At 42.6% G+C, this 24,054-nt stretch overlaps 1 protein-coding gene across 1 annotated transcript in view; it reads right to left on the reverse strand.

Annotated features, from left to right (window-relative positions):
- Positions 1 to 8,290: 8,290 nt before the first annotated feature.
- SMYD3 (SET and MYND domain containing 3) overlaps positions 8,291 to 24,054 on the reverse strand; it is a 739,596-nt gene continuing 723,832 nt past the window's right edge. The window contains exon 12 of the mRNA XM_059068124.2: positions 8,291 to 8,605. Within this exon, the coding sequence (XP_058924107.1) occupies positions 8,504 to 8,605 (102 nt within the window). The 3' untranslated portion in view covers positions 8,291 to 8,503. The remainder of the gene's footprint in view (positions 8,606 to 24,054) is intronic.

Genomic DNA, 24,054 nt, shown 5'->3' on the forward strand with positions numbered 1-24,054 from the left:
GTAGTTTAAAAATCTATCACTTAGGGCTTCCCTGGTGGCGCAGTGGTTGAGAGTCTGCCTGCTGATGCAGGGGATATGGGTTCATGTCCTGGTCTGGGAAGATCCCACATGCTGCAGAGCAGCTGGGCCCGTGAGCCATGGCTGCTGAGCCTGCGCGTCCAGAGCCTGTGCTGCGCAAAAGGAGAGGCCACAACAGTGAGAGGCCCATGTACTGCAAAAAAAAAAAAAAAAATCTATCACTTATTAATTTAAATAGTGAATACAATTGTTTTAAAATACGTCTATGATATTTCTCTGTTTGGGATGTGAGCGTGTTGCTACTGTTTGTTGTTTTCCTGGTACATACTCGTGTCACCTTTGTTCTTGAGTTCCTGATTACCATTAACTGGTCCGGTCACTGACCTTGAAAAATGACTTGAGGGCTTTCCCAGAGGCCAAGGATGAATGTACCCTTCTCCAGTGAGGTTTTTCATTTGTTTCTGCCAGAGATTAGGGGACATTATCAGCCGAGAATCATCCCAAGTCAGTTCACAACCTGAGGCTCCTTGGTCAGCCCAGACTTTGCCTGCTTGGATAGTAAATTCACATAAGGACTAATCTTTAGGCACTAGAGTTACAGAGTCTTCTTTTTGCCTTGCCTTTCCTTTCATTTTTAATTTATTATTCTTTTCAACATGAAGACATAACTGAGCCTATCTCCCCTTACAATAAGTATTTAGGCTTTTGGGGTCCCAGTTCAGTATAAACAGAATCTCTCTTAAGTCTTACCACTTTAGGGATTTCATGAGACTTAACTTCTGTCCCCTTTTCCCCATACAGCCTCTGAAATCCAAGTATGCGGCACTGACAAATGCCTTTCATGGGCAAGCAGCTTTGGTTCTGATATCTAATAGTTCACTAACCTCTCTGTTACAGGCTTTCATCCAAAAATTAGCCTAGAGTTTCCTCAGTGTTTCTTAATCTCTTCAGTGTTGTAAATGTTATTCTTGTGTTTTCCTCCTGGCATTTTTCATTGTTCTTGATGAGAGAGTTGTGACACAAAACTCAGCATTCCATAATCAGCAGCCATAAAGTGTCCAATCAGTTTTTATGGAATCTTATTCTAAATTATGAATGGATAGCCAGTGGTCACCAGATATTTGAGAAAGAAATATTCTATGAATGATAGAGAATAAAACAAACAAAAAGAAAAGGTAATTTGGTAGAAACAAATTATGCAGAGAAAAATAAATTAACCTTCTCCCCACTATCATTATCTTTTTCTCCTTAGAGAGATAAGATACTGAATCTGTAAAACAAGAAGAAGATGCTATTTTAAAAGAACACTGGAGACTAAAACAAGAGCTCTTGAAAGTTAAAAAAATAATGCTAGCTGAAGTGAAAAAATTCCTATAAAAATTTGAGACTTAAAATGGAGAGAATCTTTCATAAAGTAAAACAAAAATAGAAACGATAGAAAATAGGAAAGAGAGAGAGACAAGATAAGAAAATTAGAGTATTAAAATCATTCAGTAGCTTCCTAAGAAAGTATTAATAGGAAATACAAAGGGAGACTTACAGTCCTTATTCTACATTTACTTTTTAAAAAAAATTATTTATTTTTGGCTGCATTGGGTCTTTGTTGCTGCGCCTGGGCTTTCTCTAGTTGTGGCAAGTGGGGGTTACTTTTCATTGCGGTGTGTGGGCTTCTCATTGTGGTGGCTTCTCTTATTGCAGAGCAGGGCTCTAGGCACGCGGGCTTCAGTAGTCGTGGCACGTGGGCTCTGTAGTCATGGCTCGCAGGTTCTAGAGCGCAGGCTCAGTAGTTGTGGCGCATGGGCTTTGTTGCTCTGCAGCATGTGGGATCTTCCCGGACCAGGGCTCGAACCCGTGTCCCCTGCATCGGCAGGTGGATTCTTAACCACTGTGCCACCAGGGAAGCCCTGCATTTACTTTTACTCTACTAGGTTGGCATTTATCTTTCAAATTTGGGGTTGTAAATAATTTTCTCTCACAGTTACAGTTAATAATGCATTTGAGAATTTTTGCTTCCTATTCCTGTGACATTTGGATCTGCTGGCTTAAATGTCTTTCTAAGGGAGGAATGATTCCTCAGGGAATGCAAAAGTGGCTCCATTATTATGGGAACTGAGACTGTCATGTAGTCGTTTGGGGCTCTTCATGCCTCTGAGTCAACAGGGGAAGAGCAGATTACTGATCTGGTTGAACTGACTGATCTCAGTATCAAATTGCTGCTACACAATGGGATGAAGGAGGACCATTGTCTGAACCCAGGGGATTCTCTGAAGTACATCTTAGCAGTTGTATAACTAGTTTAATGAAGATTGACGCAACCCACAAAGGCAAAACCACTAAGGGCCTGGACAGTTCAGGAATGAAAATCTGAATCATTTCACCAGGTCAGCACCTTGACAAGGCAAGGTGCTGACTGAAGACAAGAAGATCATAGAATGGGTAGTAGAAGAATGAATTTTAAAATATCAACTCAACTCATGAATTTTTAAGAGTCAAGAACCATGCGAGGAAGGTTGGTAGTGCTTTTATAACTGGAAGCTGGATTGTCATGGACTGGAGTTCTTATGGAATGTTTTTGAAAATCCTGTCCAAAGGAACTCAGGGCAAAAAATTAAAGCAAAGTCAAAAAGCAAATGTCAAGCTGAGAGATTAAATATTATAAAGGGAAAATCTCCCTCATATGTAAAGATCAAGAGGAAAAAAACCTTAAAAATCTGGTAGAAAAATGGACAAAAGGCATGCAAAAGATAGGACAAAAGATAGGCAAAAGGCCTTTAAATATTTGAAGACATCCAACTTCACTAATAAGAAAAATGCATTGAGATACCATTTCTCACCTATCAGCTTAGAAGAATCCACTCTGTTGGCAAGGCTGAGGGGAAACAGGCATATTATATAAACCCTCTCAAGGTAAATTTGACAGTACCTAATAAAATTACGTATACATTTACCCTTTGACTTAGCAATTCCACTTTTAGGAAATTATCCTGAAGGTACATCTCTAGCAATATGAAAAAACATAGGTACAAGGTTTTTCATTATGGCATTTTTGTAATGGCAAAATATCTATATTAATATATATTATATTGATATTTATATACCAGCATAAGTCAATAATGGGGCAGGCCCTAAAGTTGAATAAAAAAAGAAACAAACCTAATTGGATATCAAATTGATTACATAATCACAGAGGAAAATTTAATTCAAATAATTTTTAAACATAGTATTCTGAAAATACCTTTTTTTGCCTAAGAACAAAAAGCACTAGAAAAGAATCTTAAATTTCACTTAGTAGGTTTGCTGTTAGTAATGGTTGTAGTCATAATTTCAGAACTATTTTATGTGTATGAGAGAAGGACAAATATGGAAGGAGAAATAGGAAGAATACCCAGGATGCTGGATTTTAATTGGTGGTATCAGTGTGAGCTCACGATTTTAAAAAGGCCTAGAAAGCAGTGACTCCCTAGGAGCAATAAGCAAACACAGTGCCTGGATCAGGGCTTCTAAATACCATTCCTTAGTAAAAGAAACCAGAGCTCCTTAGAGCATGGTTAGTTCCAGGTCTAGAGGGCAAAAGGGTAAGGTGAGCCTGGAAAATCTTGCTGCACCCCAAAGCAAAAAAGTGTTTCCCAAATCACAGCAACACAGGACACAGGATCCAGCTTGCAGACGATCCCAGTAGCCAAGGCTGATACAACTTGAGCATCAAAGAAGATGTGGCACATATATACAATGGAATATTACTCAGCCATAAAAAGAAACGAAATTGAGATATTTGTAGTGAGGTGGATGGACCTAGAGTCTGTCATACAGAGTAAAGTAAGTCAGAAAGAGAAAAACAAATACCGTATGCTAACACATATATATGGAATCTAAGAAAAAAAAAAAGGTCACGAAGAACCTAGGGGTAAGACGGGAATAAAGACACAGACCTACTAGAGAATGTACTTGAGGATATGGGGAGGGGGAAGGGTAAACTGTGACGAAGTGACAGAGTGGCATGGACATATATACACTAGCAAACGTAGGGTGGATGGCTAGTGGGAAGCAGCTGCATGGCACAGGGAGATCAGCTAGGTGGTTTGTGTCCACCTAGAGGGGTGGGATAGGGAGGGTAGGAGGGAGGGAGACGCAAGAGGGAGGAGATGTGGGGATATACGTATATGTATAACTGATTCACTTTGTTATAAAGCAGAAACTAACACACCATTGTAAAGCAGTTATACTCCAATAAAGATGTTTAAAACAAGAAAAATTCTGGTTAAAGACTATAACATATCTGAATGTTTTTTTAAAAAGAAAGAGGAAGAGGCTTGAGCTAGACCTTTGAGAATGGATTCAATTTAAATAGATGGAGAAGAAAGGTGGTTTAGTCAGTATGAACAAAAGAAGGAAGTGATAAAGAAGAGGGCATAATTCAGGAGCTCAGAGTTGGGGGGGCACTTGGTCCAGCTAGATTGTCAGGGACACATAGGGATCAGTAAGTGTAAGATTTGGTAGTTTAGACCATCATTGCCAATCTGAAGATTAGACTTCGAGTGCGGTGGCAGTGGGGGGCCGCTGTAAGTTTTTGAGCAGAGGAGTTATATGAGGAAATGACGGAACAGGTGTTTGGGGGAGATGACTGGCAGCTAGATGGAGGCAGGGAACAGAGGGATGGCAAGCAAGGAGGACAGCGAGGAAGTCTTTGCAGAGGTGCTGGGGGCCTGCAAAGAGCCTGGAAATGGATAAGGATAAAAATGGCTGAAATTTAAAAAAGCATTTCAGAGGATGAATAGACAGAACGTATTCCTCTGAAAAGGGACAAGGAAGAGTCAGTGGCTCTGAGTTTCTGTGCTGAAGGGTAAAAGGACGATGATGGAGCTGAGCTAAATATGAAGAGCAGAGAATTGAGTTTTGACATATTTTGAACTGGTTTTGAATATAGTGACTGTAAACCAATAGCACTTTGATGTTTACAAACCTCAGAAAGGTCGAGTGTCCCACTTTGGGGGTGGTATTGCTGGGCTTTCTCAGTCAGCTCGATCTCTTACAGAGCTCGGGTGAAAGCAGGGCTCTGGTGTTATCCTGAAGCTGCTGCCAGCGATAGGATTTTGTCCTGCTTCACAGACAATGCTCAGAACCATGTCCCTGTGGAATCCCAGTGGGCTACTCTGAGTATAACATCACCTCCTGGTTGGGCCAGAAAAGAATTTTCAAGGCATAACTCGAGGCGGGGGGGTGCTCCCACGTATGAAATTGCTCTTTCATCCCTGCAGTGAAGCCTTGAATGAGGGGACTCTGTGCTTTGTGTCTGTCTGGCTTCATCAGAGGATGGCTGCCCTCTTCACCCACCCGGTGCTCTTGCTTGGCTAGAGGAAGCCTGTCCTGAGCTCTCATAGTGAACAGGGTTCCCAGGCCAGCCTTCCTCCCCTGCACTCTTGGCATTCACATGGCATGGCCATAAATTATGCCCAGCGTGTTCATTTTCAGTTTAAATGTGTTCTCATCCCAGAGGAGCAACTAATGGCGTCAAGTTACTGATGTGAAAAAAGCCTGCCGCTACAGTGACTATGGATTAATGAAACAGCAGTCATGGAGGCTGGGGCAGCAATAAATTGTCAGCCACGGGCGACATGGACTTTAAATTATATTCTCCATCTCCTTTCCCCTTCTCCAAAATTATTTAGCTGTAGAGTTGTGTGGTAAATGTTTACCATTGCTTAAATGTTTGCTTTCTATTAGAAGTTGGTGCAGGCTGGGCCCCTTCCTTTAAAGGGGCTTTTCTCAGAAAACTGGAGGTGGGCTGAGAGGGATTTAAAAGCCTATCATGTTTTCTCTAGGAGGCGTGAAGGCAAGTCTCTTAATTCAGGATCATCACTGACTGATAACTTTCATTCAGAAAATTGGCAAACATGGGACTCTATCAGTGAACTCTGCTCATTTGCCACGTAAGTTACTACCTCTACCTTGTTATGGCCTTTTTCTTTTCCTAATGAGTTAAAAATTAGGAACCAATACAATTCACAGTGTTTTTGAAAGGCAGCACATCTATTTTTCATTAGATGAAGGACCCCAGGGAATCCACTGATGGGCCGTAGGGAGTTCAAGAATCCCTGATCCTACAAGCAAATGTGAACAAGCGACTTGCTCATATGTATATGTTTTTCTAGAAAGAAGGTCTGTGGGTTTCATCAAATTCATTAAATGTTCCATAACACCAAGATAGCTTAAGGGCTGCCATGGGGGACTTGCATAAGTGTCTACAACATCTTCCTCTCCCAAGATCTATGTCCTTGTAATAGACTTTGTGGCCCCTCTGATTGAGAGGAGTCTATCCACCCTTGATTCTGGGCTGGCATTGTGATTGGCTTCGGCCCATGGGAGATTAGTAAGTGTGATACAAGCAGATTTGAAAAGTGCTTGCACTTTGGGGCTTGCCTACTTACTGTTCCTGGAACCCTGCTGCAACATCAACACGGCTGGGCTAGCCCAATGAGCTACATGGCCCCCAGTCACCCTTGTTTCCCCAGCTGACCCACCAGCAACTGCAGACAGTGAGTGTGCCCAGCTTAGACCAGCCAAGCCAAGGTCTATGGATTTCACTAAAATCACTAAATGTTCCATAATGTCAAAAGAGTGCAAGGGCTGCTATGGTGGACTGCATACATAGCCACAACTTCTTCCTCTCCACACATCCATGCTCTTGCAGTGGGACTTTGCAAGGGCAGGGGTATGTGGAGCCTGGGCCAAACCAGAAGCACTTACTTGTTCAGCCAAATTGCTGACATACAGAATAGTGAACAAAATAAGTGTTATTTGCGGACAGTTTATTATGCAGTAAAAGCTAACTGATACAAATACCACATCACACAGTGTGCATTTTGAGGATGAGGGGCACACCTTATTCAGTCTTTACATCTTTTTTTCCTAAAAACACAATAACCATTCAATATGTATTTGTTGAATTGGGTAGAACTGGTCTCTCAAAAAGACTGAGATTCAGCCACTTTCTCAAGGTCACTTAATAAATCAGGAGAGATCCCAGAGCATCTAACTCCAGGCCTCAGTTTCCTTACGTATAAAATGGGCTTCAAAACACCTACCTTGTTGGGCTACTGTGGCTATTAGAGATGCCGCGTGCTTTAGAGGTGCCTGATACTTGATGGACAGTAGCCCGAGCCAAGCAAGCTGATGAAACGGCTGCAGAACTCATCAGCATGCGGGAGATCAGGCACGTTTCAGTGATCACAGTGACCATCGGGTGTTCACGTGGATTCCAGTTTCTAGGCGTCAGCGTTCTCTGCTGCAAAATGAGGTTGGTTCCTTCTGGCTCGACCAGACGCCCATGTGTCATTCTGACATGGCTGCTGCCGCGGTGCGGCCACGTGGCCGGAGGACGTGCCACTCCTTCTGGGGTGGTGGGGGAAGTGCCTGAGTTGCTGCTCTGGATTCTGCCATCACTCCCTGTATCTCATTTCCTTGCTTGTAAAATAAGGTGTGGGTGACAGGAAGCTCTCTGAGAATCCTGTCAGCTGCAGGAATCCAAGGGCTTCAGTAATACTACTGGAGTCTTCTCTAAGCCTAAGGGACTAAACTGCTCACAGGAGCACGGAGCCATGAAAGAAGTTATTATTTGCTAGAGGAAAAGAAAAGGTTTCTGTAGTTGTCCAAAGCAGAAAGTGGAAAAGCAGGCCGTAGAATTGGGGAATAATAGTACGAAAAAAGAAAAGAAAGCAAACCTGATTTGAGCTGGGATGTTAGAACTCTGCTTCCTGCAGAATAACGGAGCCCCATGCTATGTAGCTCATAGGGTCGAAGCTTAGACATAGAGATTTATAGAAGAAAATTCCCCTCCAAAAAGCATGACATACACAAAGGGTTATAAAATGCTCAGAATGAGTTACACAAAGAGCCATGAGACGTATGAAAAAGAGTTTGTTTTTTTTCCATTAAGACCTCCTGTCCTTTTCTAATAAAACCTAACATGATGTCTTTGTAGGATTTAGAGTAAAACTTCTTGTGGGAGATGTATTTGGAAGTGAATAATGGACACACATATCGTTTACCGGAGGCAGTGAAGACAACATCTGAAAATCTTCTTGTCAAGATGGACAGTAAGTTTTTGCTTGGAAGCAAATATGAAAACATTGATTTTTATCCAACTATCCCTCTGTATATCTAAGGAGAAAGTTACAACTTAGTCTGTTATGCTTTTAATAGGATTTTCTATCTTTAATGCTGAGATCTTAAACATTACCAATGAGTAAGCAAAGAAAACAATTACCAGATGGCATTTTCAACCAAGTTTTTTATATTTATTATAATCGTGCTTCTCTACAACTAAAGATTCATGTGGTGTGCAAACCGTATGTCTGACTTTATTTTCCAAATACAGAACAGCATTTCCAACAGGGGAGGTTCACACCACAAACAAAATATAGAGTGTGTGACCTCAATAAGGCATTCAATAAAGGTATAAGCTGTCTCTCCCTCTATGGGGGTTCCCTTAGGGTGCTCTGATGTTGGCATCACATTCTTCTAAGAGCAGAATCAAATCTTCAATCAGGCTGTGCTCCCTGCCATGTGTCACTCTCATAATATCAAAAGCCTAAAGGGAAAAGAAAGAAGACGGATTAGAACCCCAAATCAGGCAGGTCCCTGCCTGCTCCTCGTCTTTTCCCATGACACCAGGAGCCCGAAAAAACCCGGAGTCTGCAGTGTGAGAGGCACGGTAGTTCTCCACACTAGCCATGAAGTGACAAGGGTGATTTTGTAATGTGGTGCTTGGAAAGCAGACTGACTACTTGAGTCATGCTGGGCCTGGTGTCCAACAACAATCTTCAGGGATTATTACAGCTTAGGTTTGGTGTAGGTAAAGAGGTTTAAGCAGAGTCACTAAAATGATTAAGGAATATTAAAGATGAACTACTATGCTGCTATCACCTTAAAATATAATTTTCATTTTTGCATGCTGCATTTAATTCTCATCTGTATGCACTGTGATACATATAATGTATACATATAATTTTTGTATTCTTTTCATGTCATATGACATTATAACATTGGCATTTTGACAGTCCCTGCCTTCACTCCCCATGTTCAATCTTCACTAAATCTTGCCAATTCTACCTCCAAAATATTTATGAAATCTGGATGGGTTTGTGACCACTTCAGTAATAAGAGTGTGATGGAATTAGTGCTACTGACTTCCAAAGCTAGGTCAGAAAGGCCATGCAGCCTTTGCCTTGTTCACTAGTATGTCTGCTCCTGGAACCATGAGCTTCCGTGCTGTAAGGAAGCCCAAGCCACATGGGGAAGCCAGGTGGAGATGCTCTGGTTGACAGTCCTAGCTGAGTCCATCTTTAAAGTCATCCTAGCCTAGACACCAGAAATGTGCATAAAGAAGTCTCCAGATGATTTCGACCATCAGCCAGAAGATAGCCAGATTCCAGTCTTCCCAGCTGACACTGTGGAAAAGAGGCATTATGGGAAAGAGGCAAGCCATTCTTCTTGTGATCCGTTTGAATTCCTGACTCAAATCATCTGTGAGCATAATAAAAGGGTGGTTATTTTTCTCTGCTAAGTTTTGGGATGGTCTGTTATCGAGCAATAAATAGCCAGAATATCCTCAGAAATATTTTTGCAATAAATTAGAGATAAACAGTATCATCCTGCACTGCCCAAATTGGGGGCTCCCCAACGGGGCGGGGGGCACCTGACCCGTTGTCTTCAATATGAATGTGCCTCGAGAGATAGATAGGTAAAGAGACTTTGGAGCTGTTAAGCACCCAGAAAAGCACCTGCCTCTCAGTACCACGCTCTCAGCCTTGGCTGCACAGCAGTATCAACTGGGGGCCTTCGAAGGTACCAGTGCCCAAACCCCACACATGGTCAACTGAAGCCTATTCTCTGGGGCTGAGGCCTGGTCTCAGGAGATTCTAACGTGCCCTCAGGGTTGAGAACAACTGATACAGTAAGCTCTCACCAAATAATGACAACTATTTATTATTCAGTGGTGACTTATAGCCAACATAATTACCATTTTACTGGCTGTGTACAATTCTACTCTTAGAAATTTAGATCACTACCAATTTTTTGTTATGATGTAGCTCTTCTAGCATAGGACTTTTCTGCCTTTTCTGAATATTTGCTTAAGATAAATCTCTGGAGGTGGGATTCTTGGGTGTGAACCTCTTTAAAGCCATAGAGACTTTAGAGCTGCGGAGCACCCCTTCATTCTACTGGGTGTTCAGGACTAGGAGTGCTTTTGGCCTGTGTTCCTGGCTTTTTGGCCTCTTTAAAAATGTTCCCTTTAGCTGGGATAAAGGAAAACAGGCAGACAGACGGGGTCTAGATTTAGCTGCTGAGAGAGGAAAAAAAGGGAAAGGCCTACCACCTCAGGCTCTGGTGTCCCAGCCTGGAAAAGAGCTCTGCCCATGGAGTTGGCTGTAATCCTGCACTGGCAGGCCCATCACCTGTGACATCCCAGCTGGAAAACCAGAAGGGGGCTGTGATGAGTCAGGGCCATGAGGATTTGGTTCTCAGTAACCTGAGTGGGTCTGCCCTGTGGGTGCAGAGCATCTGCAAGCAAATCCCGAAGTGCAGTGGGGCAGGGTGAGGAGTGTTCGAGATGGAGGGGAGGAGTTGGGAGTAGCCTCCACCTTGGAGGCAGCCAAGCTCGGTGCCTCTGGGCAGATCAACAACAAATGTTTGATGGCATTCAGGGAACAAATGTCTCCTGTCTCCCTCCCTCCCCACTCCCCCAGGTCCTCTGTTGTTCTAGACATCTCAAGGTCCCAGGCATGATTGTAAAAAGAGACTGGAGAGATGCTTCGAGCCCTTCATGGGAAATTCTCTCACTTGAAAGCTGCTTAGATGTTCTCTTCCCTTCCACTTGACAGAGGACCAGCTGTACTTGTGATCTGATAAAGGAGGGTGAATGGGCCAGGAGCATCACCTGAAAAGCTCTTTGCAGAAAGAGAAATAATGCTCCTCCCAGCCCCATGGACAGGTCAGCTGGAGAAAGGCCTGCCTGACCTGTGAGGGCTCTTGCCCTCCCGGCCCCTCACAGCTCTCTGCTGGGTGAGGGCCTGGCCTCGTTTCTCAGGAGAACTCCCAGACCAGCTTCTCTGTGTCCTCCTGTTTTAATTCTCTAGGTTCCTCATCTGGAGAATGTTCTGTGCTTCTCAGGGACTTGACTCAGAGGCTACATGACAGTCATCTTCATACCACTCTGAAGGGTAAGGTCAATCTGCATGTTTTCAAACATATTATGGCTCCAGCTTCCTTCCTCGCTGCCTTTCTTCCAGTCATACGTTTCACTTTCTCCTCCCTTCCAGCTTTAAGAATAAGGCCATGGGCTTCCCTGGTGGCGCAGTGGTTGAGAGTCCACCTGCTGATGCAGGGGACACGGGTTCATGCCCTGGTCCGGGAAGATCCCACATGCCGCGGGGTGACTGGGCCCGTGAGCCATGGCCACTGAGCCTGCGCATCTGGAGCCTGTGCTCTGCAATGGGAGAGGCCTGCGTACTGCAAAAAAAAAAAAAAAAAAAAAAAAGGCCTACTCCTCAAGAGACAAAGTTAACTGTGGCTGATCTGGAGTCTTCCTGTTCATTCCTGCTCATCCCACAGCACGGCAGGTGCCTAAGCATCAGGAGGAGGCTTCTGGCCGTGCAGCCCTTCACAAACTGCAGAGCCAGAGCCAGGAAGGGAAGCCACCTGGCCTTCCCCAAGCCTCACTTCCATACCTCCCAGCCTGCTTCCTTGCGGGAGGGCCAGAAAGACCATCTAGTGCAATGTCCTCATGTTTGGCCTGGGAGGGAGCCCAGGGTGAACCCAGTGTTCATTCCATGACTGCACTGTGCAGCCGCCACCTGCAAACAGTCTTCAGTGACCAAGGAGAGGGCCTGGAGGGTCTCTGAGGTGTGGCTTCTGAGACTCCCTGAGGAGCCATGAAGGTCTTCCTAGTCAAGATGCTGCTGGTTGTGACCTACGTTCTCTTATTTGGTGGTGAATGCAGCACCGGTAGCAAAAGTGGGGCGGGGGCAACCCCTGGGTGTGTATGTGTAGGATTTGAGATACTACGATTAGAGGATCCGATCCACAGGGGTGGCCAGAAGCAGAGAGGAAATGGGTATAGCTGGGAGCAGAGGACCACATTGAAGAGACTGGAAAAAACCTGTATCGTTCATCTAGAAGGTAAAACCAAGTATAAATAGGAATAACAAGTAAACACTGTAATTTTCTCTGAGTGATAGGTGGGGTAGGAGAGAAAAGGAGAGAAAGAAAGAAATAGGATTTAGCAATGTGCAAAATATGGTGATGACTATGTTCTCGATGTGTGTGTGTGAGAGTGTGTGTGTGTGTGTGTGTGTGTGTGTGTGAGATGTAATATGGCAGGTTGAGTCTACAGGACGGGAAGCCAAAACTCAGACTTGGTCCGGCAGGACGTCTGGTGCTTGTCTGGGACATCACTTGGGCCTACAGGTGAGCTGGGGCAGCAGTTCTCAGCGATGTAGGAAGGGAGCCCTATGTAGTTGCCAGCACAGGCTGCCTCTGCATGGCGGCCACAGCCCCTCAGCCCAGCAAGAAGATGAGGAGGTCTTTTCCCCCCTACAAAACAAAGTTATAGTAAATCTCTGAAAAACCAGGACAATTGTTTCCTGCAGCTCTGTGTCTCCCTTCCCTCAGCCCCTCCCAACCGCCGCACATGCACATGTCAGAGAGAACAATTTTGATTTAATTTCCTGCAGCAATATGTAAAACAGATTAAGGAAACATAAAATCAGAGCCAGCCTGTGCTGGGAAAAGCTTATCTCTTTCCATTAAATTTTATTTTTTTAATGGTAGCATTTAAAAAGAGCCTGCCTGTAATCTTCCACAGAGGACCTATTTGAAGCCTTCAAGGGGACGTTGCTGCCCCCCGTGTACTGACTCTAAATGTCACATGAGAAATGGAAGCACCGATTGTCTGCCACATGACAGGAATGTCTCACTCAGGAGTAAAGGTAGGGTCTTCGAAAGATCGGGTCCCCAGAACTGATTTCAATCTCATCACAGCTTTTTTTTTTTTTTAAGTAATTGTAGAATTGTGGGTCATATATTAAATAAAATGAATTAAATTATGATTTAAAGTTGAAAACAATATAGCTTTCTTATTAATTTTTAATAAAAATATATTAAGCTTATCAAGGATCTCATATACTCTCTACCAAAAGCCTGAGGGAATCCAATAATGACTTCCCCAAGCAGGATTTAAATATGGATATAAATCAGAGGGAAAAGAAAAGTATGCATGATAAAAACCTCTGGAATCAGATCACAAGAGGGGAAAATGCAGGCAAGTTTTCTTACTCTGCCCACCTCAGGATGAAAGCAGAGTAGAGGGGTGGGAGGTGGTGGGCATGCGCTGGGGCATCCAAAGCAAGACATGTAAGAAGACAGACCTACAACCCATCAAGCAGCTCCAGAGCCACAACAGCCCTTCACAAGGGGCAGCAGGAAATCCCAAGGCCTTGGATGACCTTGCTGAGCTCACAGCACCCCTGCTGACTCCACTGTGCTCTACACCTTGTACAGAATCCACTGGAAGGACCTGTCCTCCTGGGAGGCAAGATTCCTTAAAGAAAAGATCTATCCATTCATACACTAAATATCAGCTAAGCAGCTGTCATGAATAAGACTTGGTCCTTGCCCTGGGAGGAGCTCTGGCACAGCCAGAAATCAGGGTTCTAGTAGGACAGTGTGTGATAAAGGGAGATGTAAGGTGCTGGGGTTCCAGAGGAGAGACCCCAGAAGGGGTTACAGATGTGGTGAGCTCAGGTCTGTGCCTTCCAATGGGAGTAGCTATTCCAGAAAGAGTTGCTGTTGTGTTGTTATATTTAATCAATCGATCCAATGCATATTTATTGAGCACCTGAGAGACCCTGAAGACATCATGCCTCCTCCCTAAGCTCTGGTTTCCTCACTTGAATAATGAGGAGGTTGGACTAGATAAATGCTATGGACAAACCAAGTCCCAGACACAGAGCTAGAAGGTATAGGTTTGGTTTCATTTCAAAATGTGTTATTGATTTCTAATTTAACTCCACTGAGGTCAGAGAATTTACTTTGTATGACAGGAATCCTTTTACATTTATTGAGACTTGTTTTATGGCCCAGAATATGGTCCTTCTTGGTATACATTTTGTGGGTACTTGAAAAGAAGTGTATTTTGCTACTGCTGGGTGGAGTTTTATAAATGTCAATTTGATCCTCTTGGTTGATGGTGGTGTTGAATTCTTCTATATCCTTGCTGGTTTTCTGTCTAGTTGTCCTGTCAGTAGTTGACAGGGAGTGTTGATGTCCACAGCTATACTCGTATCCATAAGTCTATTATCTATTTCTTCTTTTAGTTCTATCAGTTTTTGTTTCCCACATTTTGCAACTGGGTTGTTTGGTGCATACACATTTAGAATTGCTATGTATTCGTGGTAAATTGACCTTTTTTTCCCATTATATAATGTCCTTCTCTGTCTTTAGCAACATTTTCTTTGCTCTAAAATCTACTTTATCTGATATTAATATAGCCACTCCAGCTTTCTTTTGATGAATGGTGTTTTCATGATATATCTTTTTCCATTGTTTTACTTTCAACATGTCTATATCACTATATTTAAAGCGAGTTTCCTATAGACAGCATATAGTTGGGTCATTAAAAAAATCCATTCTAATAATCTCTGTCATTTAATTAGTATATTTTAGACAATTTATATTTTTTACATAGATCACTTGCATAATTAATGTGGTTATTCATATATTAGGGTTTTAAGTTTGCCATTAAAAAAATTTTTCTGGGGTTTCCTTGGTGGCGCAGTGGTTGAGAGTCCACCTGCCAATGCAGGGGATACGGGTTCGTGCCCCGGTCTGGGAAGATCCCACATGCCGCGGAGCGGCTGGGCCCGTGAGCCATGGCCGCTGAGCCTGCGCGTCCGGAGCCTGTGCTCCGCAACAGGAGAGGCCACAACAGTGAGAGGCCCACGTACCACAAAAAAAAAAAAAAAAAAAAAAAAAAAATTGTTTATTCTGTTTTTTTCTTTTTTGCTTCTATTTTCTTTTCTTGCATTTCTGGTGGATTACTACTTTTTTTAGAATTCTGTAATTTTTTGAGTGTATTTGTGTGTGTGTGTGTGTATGTGTATATATATACATATATATATATGTATATATATACACACATACATAGACATATAATTGTCAAATATAATTAACCTAAATATTTCCACTATATACATTTAGAACCACAGGAGACAGTGTTATAAATTTTGTTTCAAAAGTCAAAGATTATCTAAAAACCTCAAGAGGAGAATGAAAGTCTATTTTACTTACCCTTGCTTTTGCTTACCATGTTCTTTCTTCCTGATGTTTAAAGATTCCTGCCTTTATTATTTACTTTTTGTTTAGAGAATTCCTTTAGCTATCCTTTTAGAATAGGTCTGCTGGTGACAAATTCTCTTACTTTTCCTTCATCTGAGAATGTTTTGATTTTCCCTTAACTCTTAAAGGCTATTTTGCTGAGTATCGGTTTTTGGCTCAACAGTTCTTTTCTTTCAGTGCTTGAAAAATGTGCCACTTTCGTCTGGCCTCCATGTTTGTTTATTTGTTAATATTTATTTATTTATTTATTTGGCTGTACCGGGTCTTAGTTGCAGCACACAGGATCTTCAATACTGCGTGCGGGATCTTCACTGCAGCACGCAGGATGTTTTTAGTTGCGGCATGTGGGATCTTTGTTGTGGCATGCGGGATCTAATTCCCTGACCAGGGATCGAACCCAGGCTCTCTGCATTGGGAGCACAGAGTCTTAACCACTGGACCACCAGGGAAGTCCCTGGCCTTCATGGTTTTTAATGAGAAAGCCACTGTATCTCAAAATGTTCTTTTCCTATAAGCAAGATGTCATTTTTCTCTTGCTGCTTTAAAAAATTTTTTTTTAATTAAAAAAATTTTTTGCTGTGTTGGTCTTTGTTGCTGCGCGCGGGCTTTTCTCTGGTTGTGGCGAGTGGGGGCTACTCTTGCGGTGTGCAGGCTTCTCATTGTGATGGCTTCTCTTGTGGAGCATGGGTTCTAGGTACGTGGCCTTCAGTAGTTGTGGCACACGGGCTCAGTAGTTGTGGTGCACAGGCTTAGTTGCGCTGCAGCATTTGGGATCTTCCTGGACCAGCGCTTGAGCCCGTGTCCTGTGCACTGGCAGGCAGATTCTTAACCACTGCGGAACCAGGGAAGCCCCTCTCTTGCTGCTTTTAAGATATTTTTGTTGTCTTTAGTTTTCAGAAGTTTGTCTAGGATGAGTCTTTTTTTTTTTTTTTGCATGGCCAAAATACAGGAGCATTTTATTTATTTTTTATTTTTTTATTTTTTTTAACATCTTTATTGGAGTATAATTGTTTTACAATAGTGTGTTAGTTTTCCTTCTACAACAAACTAAATCAGTTATACATACACACATGCTCCCACATCTCCTCCCTCTTGCATCACCCTCTCTCCCACCCTCCCTATCCCACCCCCCCAGGCGGTCACAAAGCACAGAGGTGATCTCCCTGTGCTATGCAGCAGCTTCCCACCAGCTATCCAATTTACATTTGATAGTGTATATATGTCCCTGCCACTCCCCCACTTCGTCACAGCCCACCCCTCCCCCTCCCCATATCCTCAAGTCCATGCTCGAGTAAGTCTGTGTTTTATTCCCGTCCTACCACTAATCTCTTCATGACATTTTTTTCCCTTAGAGTCCATATATATGTGTTAGCATACGGTATTTGTTTTTCTCCTTCTGACTTACTTCACTCTTTATGACAGACTCCAGGTCCATCCACCTCATTATAAATAACTCAGTTTCATTTCTTTTTATGGCTGAGTAATATTCCATTGTATATATGTGCCACATCTTCTTTATCCATTCATCTGTTGATGGACACTTAGGTTGCTTCCATGTCCTGGCTATTGTAAATAGAGCTGCAATGAACATTTTGGTACATGAGTCTTTCTGAATTATGGTTTTCTCAGGGTATATTCCCAGTAGTGGGATTGCTGGGTCGTATGGTAGTTCTATTTGTAGTTTTTTAAGGAACCTCCATACTGTTCTCCATAGCGGCTGTATCAATTTACATTCCCACCAGCAGTGCAAGAGGGTTCCCTTTTCTCCACACCCTCTCCAGCATTTATTGTTTCTAGAGTTTTTGATGATGGCCAATCTGACCGGTGTGAGATGATATCTCATTGTAGTTTTGATTTGCATTTCTCTAATGATTAATGAGGTTGAGCATTCTTTCATGTGTTTGTTAGCAATCTGTATATCTTCTTTGGAGAAATGTCTATTTAGTTCTTCTGCCCATTTTTGGATTGGGTTGTTTGTTTTTTTGTTATTGAGCTGCATGAGTTGCTTATAAATTTTGGAAATTAATCCTTTGTCAGTTGCTTCATTTGCAAATATTTTCTCCCATTCTGAGGGTTGTCTTTTGGTCTTGTTTATGGTATCCTTTGCTGTGCAAAAGCTTTTAAGTTTCATTAGGTCCCATTTGTTTATTTTTGTTTTTATTTCCATTTCTCTAGGAGATGGGTCAAAAAGGATCTTGCTGTGATTTATGTCGTATAGTGTTCTGCCTATGTTTTCCTCTAAGAGTTTGATAGTGTCTGGCCTTACATTTAGGTCTTTAACCCATTTTGAGTTTATTTTTGTGTGTGGTGTTAGGGATTGTTCTAATTTCATACTTTTACATGTAGCTGTCCAGTTTTCCCAGCACCACTTATTGAAGAGGCTGTCTTTTCTCCACTGTATATCCTTCCCTCCTTTATCAAAGATAAGGTGACCATATGTGTGTGGGTTTATTTCTGGGCTCTCTATCCTGTTCCATTGATCTATATTTCTGTTTTTGTGCCAGTACCATATTGTCTTGATTACTGTAGCCTTGTAGTAGAGTCTGAAGTCAGGGAGCCTAATTCCTCCAGCTCCATTTCTCGTTCTCAAGATTGCTTTGGCTATTCGGGGTCTTTTGTGTTTCCATACAAATTGTGAAATTTTTTGTTCTAGTTCTGTAAAAAATGCCAGTGGTAATTTGATAGGGATTGCATTGAATCGGTAGATTGCTTTGGGTAGTATAGTCATTTTCACTATGTTGATTCTTCCAATCCAAGAACATGGTATATTTCTCCACCTATTTGTATCATCTTTAATTTCTTTCATCAGTGTCTTATAGTTTTCTGCATACAAGTCTTTTGTCTCCTTAGGTAGGTTTATTCCTAGATAGTTTATTCTTTTTGTTGCAATGGTAAATGGGAGTGTTTTCTTAATTTCACTCTCAGATTTTTCATCATTAGTGTATAAGAATGCCAGAGATTTCTGTGCATTAATTTTGTATCCTGCTACTTTACCAAATTCATTGATTAGCTCTAGTAGTTTTCTGGTAGCATCTTTAGGATTCTCTATGTATAGTATCATGTCATCTGCAAACAGTGACAGCTTTACTTCTTCTTTTCCGATTTGGATTCCTTTTATTTCTTTTTCTTCTCTGATTGCTGTGGCTAGAACTTCCAAAACTATGTTGAATAAGAGTGGTGAGAGTGGGCAACCTTGTCTTGTTCCTGATCTTAGTGGAAATGGTTTCAGTTTTTCACCATTGAGAACGATGCTAGCTGTGGGTTTGTCATATATGGCCTTTATTATGTTGAGGAAAGTTCCCTGTATGCCTACTTTCTGCAAGGTTTTTATCATAAATGAGTGTTGAATTTTGTCAAAAGCTTTCTCTGCATCTATTGAGATGATCATATGGTTTTTCTCCTTCAGTTTGTTGATATGGTGTATCACGTTGATTGATTTGCGTACATTGAAGAATCCTTGCATTCCTGGGATAAACCCCACTTGATCATGGTGTATGATCCTTTTAATGTGCTGTTGGATTCTGTATGCTAATATTTTGTTGAGGATTTTTGCATCTATGTTCATCAGTGATATTGGCCTGTAGTTTTCTTTCTTTGTGGCGTCTTTGTCTGGTTTTGGTATCAGGGTGATGGTGGCCTCATAGAATGAGTTTGGGAGTGTTCCTCCCTCTGCTATCTGTTGGAAGAGTTTGAGAAGGATAGGTGTTAGCTCTTCTCTAAATGTTTGATAGAATTCGCCTGTGAAGCCATCTGGTCCTGGGCTTTTGTTTGCTGGAAGATTTTTAATCACAGTTTCAATTTCAGTGCTTGTGATTGGTCTGTTCATATTTTCTATTTCTTCCTGGTTCAGTCTCGGCAGGTTGTGCATTTCTAAGAATTTGTCCATTTCTTCCAGGTTGTCCATTTTATTGGCATACAGTTGCTTGTAGTAATCTCTAATAATCTTTTGTATTTCTGCAGTGTCAGTTGTTATATCTCCTTTTTCATTTCTAATTCTATTGATTTGAGTCTTCTCCCTTTTATTCTTGATGAGTCTGGCTAATGGTTTATCAATTTTATTTATCTTCTCAAAGAACCAGCTTTTAGTTTTATTGATCTTTGCTATTGTTTCCTTCACTTCTTTTTCATTTATTTCTGATCTGATCTTTATGATTTCTTTCCTTCTGCTCAATTTGGGGGTTTTTTGTTCTTCTTTCTCTAATTGCTTTAAGTGCAAAGTTAGGTTGTTTATTCGAGATGTTTCCTGTTTCTTAAGGTATGATTGTATTGCTATAAACTTGCCTCTTAGAACTGCTTTTGCTGTATCCCATAGGTTTTGGGTCGTTGTGTCTCCATTGTCATTTGTTTCTAAGTATTTTTTGATTTCCTCTTTGATTTCTTGAGTGATCACTTCGTTATTAAGTAGTGTATTGTTTAGCCTCGATGTGTTTGTATTTTTTACAGATCTTTTCCTATAATTGATATCTAGTCTCATAGCGTTGTGGTCAGAAAAGATACTTGATACCATTTCAATTTTCTTAAATTTGCCAAGGCTAGATTTGTGACCCAATATATGATCAATCCTGGAGAATGTTCCATGAGCACTTGAGAAAAATGTGTATTCTGTTGTTTTTGGATGGAATGTCCTATAAATATCAATTAAGTCCATCTTGTGTAATGTATCATTTAAAGCTTGTGTTTCCTTATTTATTTTCATTTTGGATGATCTGTCCATTGGTGAAAGTGGGGTGTTAAAGTCCCCCATTATAATTGTGTTACTGTCGATTTCCCCTTTTAAGGCTGTTAGTATTTGCCTTATGTATTGAGGTGCTCCTATGTTGGGTGCATAAATATTTACAATTGTTATATCTTCTTCATGGATTGATCCCTTGATCATTATGTAGTGTCCTTCTTTGTCTCTTGTAATAGTCTTTATTTTAAAGTCTATTTTGTCTGATATGAGAATTGCTACTCCAGCTTTCTTCTGATTTCCATTTGCATGGAATATCTTTTTCCATCCCCTTACTTTCAGTCTGTATGTGTCCCTAGGTCTGAAGTGGGTCTCTTGTAGACAGCATATATATGGGTCTTGTTTTTGTATCCATTCAGCCAGTCTGTGTCTTTTGGTGGGAGCATTTAATCCATTTACATTTAAGGTAATTATCGATATGTATGTTCCTATTACAATTTACTTAATTGTTTCGGGTTGTTCTTGTAGGTCTTTTCCTTCTCTTGTGTTTCTTGCCTAGAGAAGTTCCTTTAGGATTTGTTGTAGAGGTGGTTTGGTGGTGCTGTACTCTCTCAGTTTTTGCTTGTCTGTAAAGGTTTTAATTTCTCCATCAAATCTGAATGAGATCCTTGCTGGGTAGAGTAATGTTGGTTGTAGGTTTTTTTCCTTCATCACTTTAAATATGTCCTGCCACTCCCTTCTGGCTTGTAGAGTTTCTGCTAAAAGATCAGATGTTAATCTTATGGGGATTCCCTTGTTTGTTATTTGTTGTTTTTCCCTTGCTGCTTTTAATATGTTTTCTTTGTATTTAATTTTTGACAGTTTGATTATTATGTGTCTTGGCGTGTTTATCCTTGTGTTTATCCTGTATGGGCCTCTGTGCTTCCTGGACTTGATTGATTATTTCCTTTCCTATATTAATTAGGGAAGTTTTCAACTATAATCTCTTCAAATATTTTCTCAGTCCCTTTCTTTTTCTCTTCTTCTTCTGGGACCCCTATAATTGAAATGTTGGTGCATTTAATGTTGTCCCAGAGGTCTCTGAGACTGTCCTCATTTCTTTTCATTCTTTTTTCTTTCTTCTGCTCTGCAGTAGTTATTTCCACTATTTTATCTTCCAGGTCACTTATCCGTCCTTCTGCCTCAGTTATTCTGCTATTGATCCCATCTAGAGTATTTTTCATTTCATTTATTGTGTTGCTCATCGTTTCTTGCTTCCTCTTTATTTCTTCTAGGTCCCTGTTAACTGTTTCTTGCAAATTGTCTATTCTATTTCCAAGATTTTGCATCATCTTCACCATCATTATTCTAAATTCTCTTTCAGGTAGATTGGCTATTACCTCTTCATCTGTTAGGTCTGGTGTGTTTTTATCTTGCTCCTTCATCTGTTGTGTGTTTTTCTGTCTTCTCATTTCGCTTATCTTACTGTGTTTGAGGTCTCCTTTTTGCACGCTGCAGGTTCGTAGTTCCTGTTGTTTTTGGTGGCTGTCCCCAGTGGCTAAGGTTGGTTCAGTGGGTTGAGTAGATTCCCTGGTTGGGGGGACTATTGCCTCTGTTCTGGTGGATGAGCCTGGATCTTGTCTTTCTGGTGGGCAGGTCCTCGTCTGGTGGTGTGTTTGGGGATGTTGGTAACCTTATTATGATTTTAGGCAGCCTCCCTGCTAATGGATGGGGCTGTAGACCTGTCTTGCTCTTTGTTGGGGATAGGGTGTCCAGCACTGTTCTTTGCTGGTCCTTGAGTGAAGCTGGGTCTTGGTGTTGAGATCTCTGGGAGATTTTCGCCGTCTGATATTACGTGGAGCTCGGAGGTCTCTTGTGGACTAGTGTCTAGAGGTTGGTTCTCCCACCTCAGGGACACCGCCCTGGTGCCTGGCTGGGGCGCCAAGAACCTTTAATCCACACGGCTCAAAATAAAAGGTAGAATAAATAGAGAGGAAAGAAAAGGAAGGAAGGAAGGAGGGAGGGAAGGAAGGAAGAAAGGAAGGAAGAAATGAAGGAAGGAAGCAAGAAAGGAAGGAAGGAAGGTGCAGAGGAAGGAAGGGAGGAAGGGAGGAAAGAAGGGGGGAAGGAAGGAAGAAAGGAGGGAAGGAGGGAAGAAAGGAAGGAAGAAAGGAAGAAAGAAAGGGAGAAGACAGAGTAGTATAAAGTATAGTTATTAAAATGAAAAATAATTATTAAGAAGAAAAATTTCCTTTAAAAAAAAAAAAACAGAAAAATGGGTCGGTCTAACCCTAGGACAAATGGTGCAAGCAAAGCTATACAGACAAAATCTCACACAGCAGCACACACATACACACTCACAAAAAGAAAAAAAGGGGAAAATAATAGTATATCTTGCTCCCAAAGTCCACCTCCTCAACTTGGGATGATTCGTTGTCTATTCAGGTTTTCAACAGATGCAGGGCACTTCAAGTTGATTGTGGAGCTTTAATCTGCCGCTTCTGAGGCTGCTGGGAGAGACCTCCCCCTCTCCTCTCTGTTCGCACAGCTCCTGGGGTTCAGCTTTGGACTTGGTCCCGCCTCTGCGTGTAGGTTGTCCGAGGGCGACTGCCCTTCGCTCAGACAGGACGATGTTAAAGGAGCAGTTGATTCGGGGGCTCCAGTTCACTCAGGTTGGGGGGAGGGAGTGGCACGGGGGCGGGGCGAGTCCGCGGCGGCAGAGGCCGACGTGACGCTGCACAGGCCCAAGGCGCGCCGTGCGTTCTCCCTGGGAAGCTGTCCCTGGATCCCGGGACCCCGGCAGTGGCGGACTGCACGGGCTCCCGGGAGGGCCGGTGTGGAGAGTGACCTGTGCTCACACACAGGCCTCTTGGTGGTGGCAGCAGCAACCTTAGCATCCGACACCCGTCTCTACTGTCCGTGCCGACAGACGCGGCTCGCGCCCGTTTCTGGAGCTCCTCTACGCGGTGCTCTTAATCCCCTCACCTCACACCCGAGGAAGCAAAGAGGCAAGAAAAAGTCTCTTGTCTCTTCGGCAGCTCCGCGCCCGCTTCTAGGGCTCCTTTAAGCGGCGCACTTAATCCCCTCTCCTCGCGCCCAGGCAGCAAAGAGGGAGGAAAAGGTCTCTTGCCTCTTCGGCAGCTCCAGACTTCTCCCGAACTCCCTCCCGGCCAGCCGTGGCGCACTAGCCCCCTTCAAGCTGTCTTCACTCTGCCAACTCCAGACCTTTCCCTGGAATCCGACTGAAGCCCGAGCCTCATCTCCTGGCCCCGCCCGCCCCGGCGGGTGAGCAGACAAGCCTCTCGGGCTGGTGAGTGCCGGTCGGCACCGATCCTCTGCGGGAATCTCTCTGCTTTGCCCTCCGCACGCCTGTGGCTGAGCTGTCCTCCGCGGCTCCGGAGCTTCCCCCTCCGGCGCCCGCAGTCTCCGCCCGCGAAGGGGCCTCTAGTGTGTGGGAGTCTTTCCTCCTTCACGGCTCCCTCCCACTGGCGTAGGTCCCGTCCCTATTCTTTTGTCCCTGTTTATTCTTTTTTCTTTTGCCCTACCCAGATATGTGGGGAGTTTCTTGCCTTTTTGGAGGTCTGAGGTCTTCTGCCAGCGTTTGGTGGGTGTTCTATAGGAGAAGTTCCACGTGTAGATGTATTTCTGATGTCTCTGTGAGAAGGAAGGAGATCTCCGCGTCTTACTCTTCCGCCATCTTTAAGCCGTCTCTAGGATGAGTCTTGATGTGCATTTCTTTGGATTTTTCTTATTTGGATTCACTTAGTTTTTTTTGTTTGTTTGTTTTCCTCTAAGTTCTTGTAGGTTTTTTAAAAAAATTTATTACTTTTTTATACAGCAGGTTCTTATTAGTCACCAATTTTATACACATCAGTGTATACATGTCAATCCCAATCTGTCAATTCATCCCACCCCCACCACGGCTTTCCCCCCTTGGTGTCCATATGTTTGTTCTCTACATCTGTGTCTCTATTTCTGCCTTGCAAACCGGTTCA

This window comes from Kogia breviceps, chromosome 1 (assembly GCF_026419965.1).
Source record: "Kogia breviceps isolate mKogBre1 chromosome 1, mKogBre1 haplotype 1, whole genome shotgun sequence".
In the NCBI taxonomy this organism is placed as follows: Eukaryota; Metazoa; Chordata; class Mammalia; order Artiodactyla; family Physeteridae; genus Kogia; species Kogia breviceps.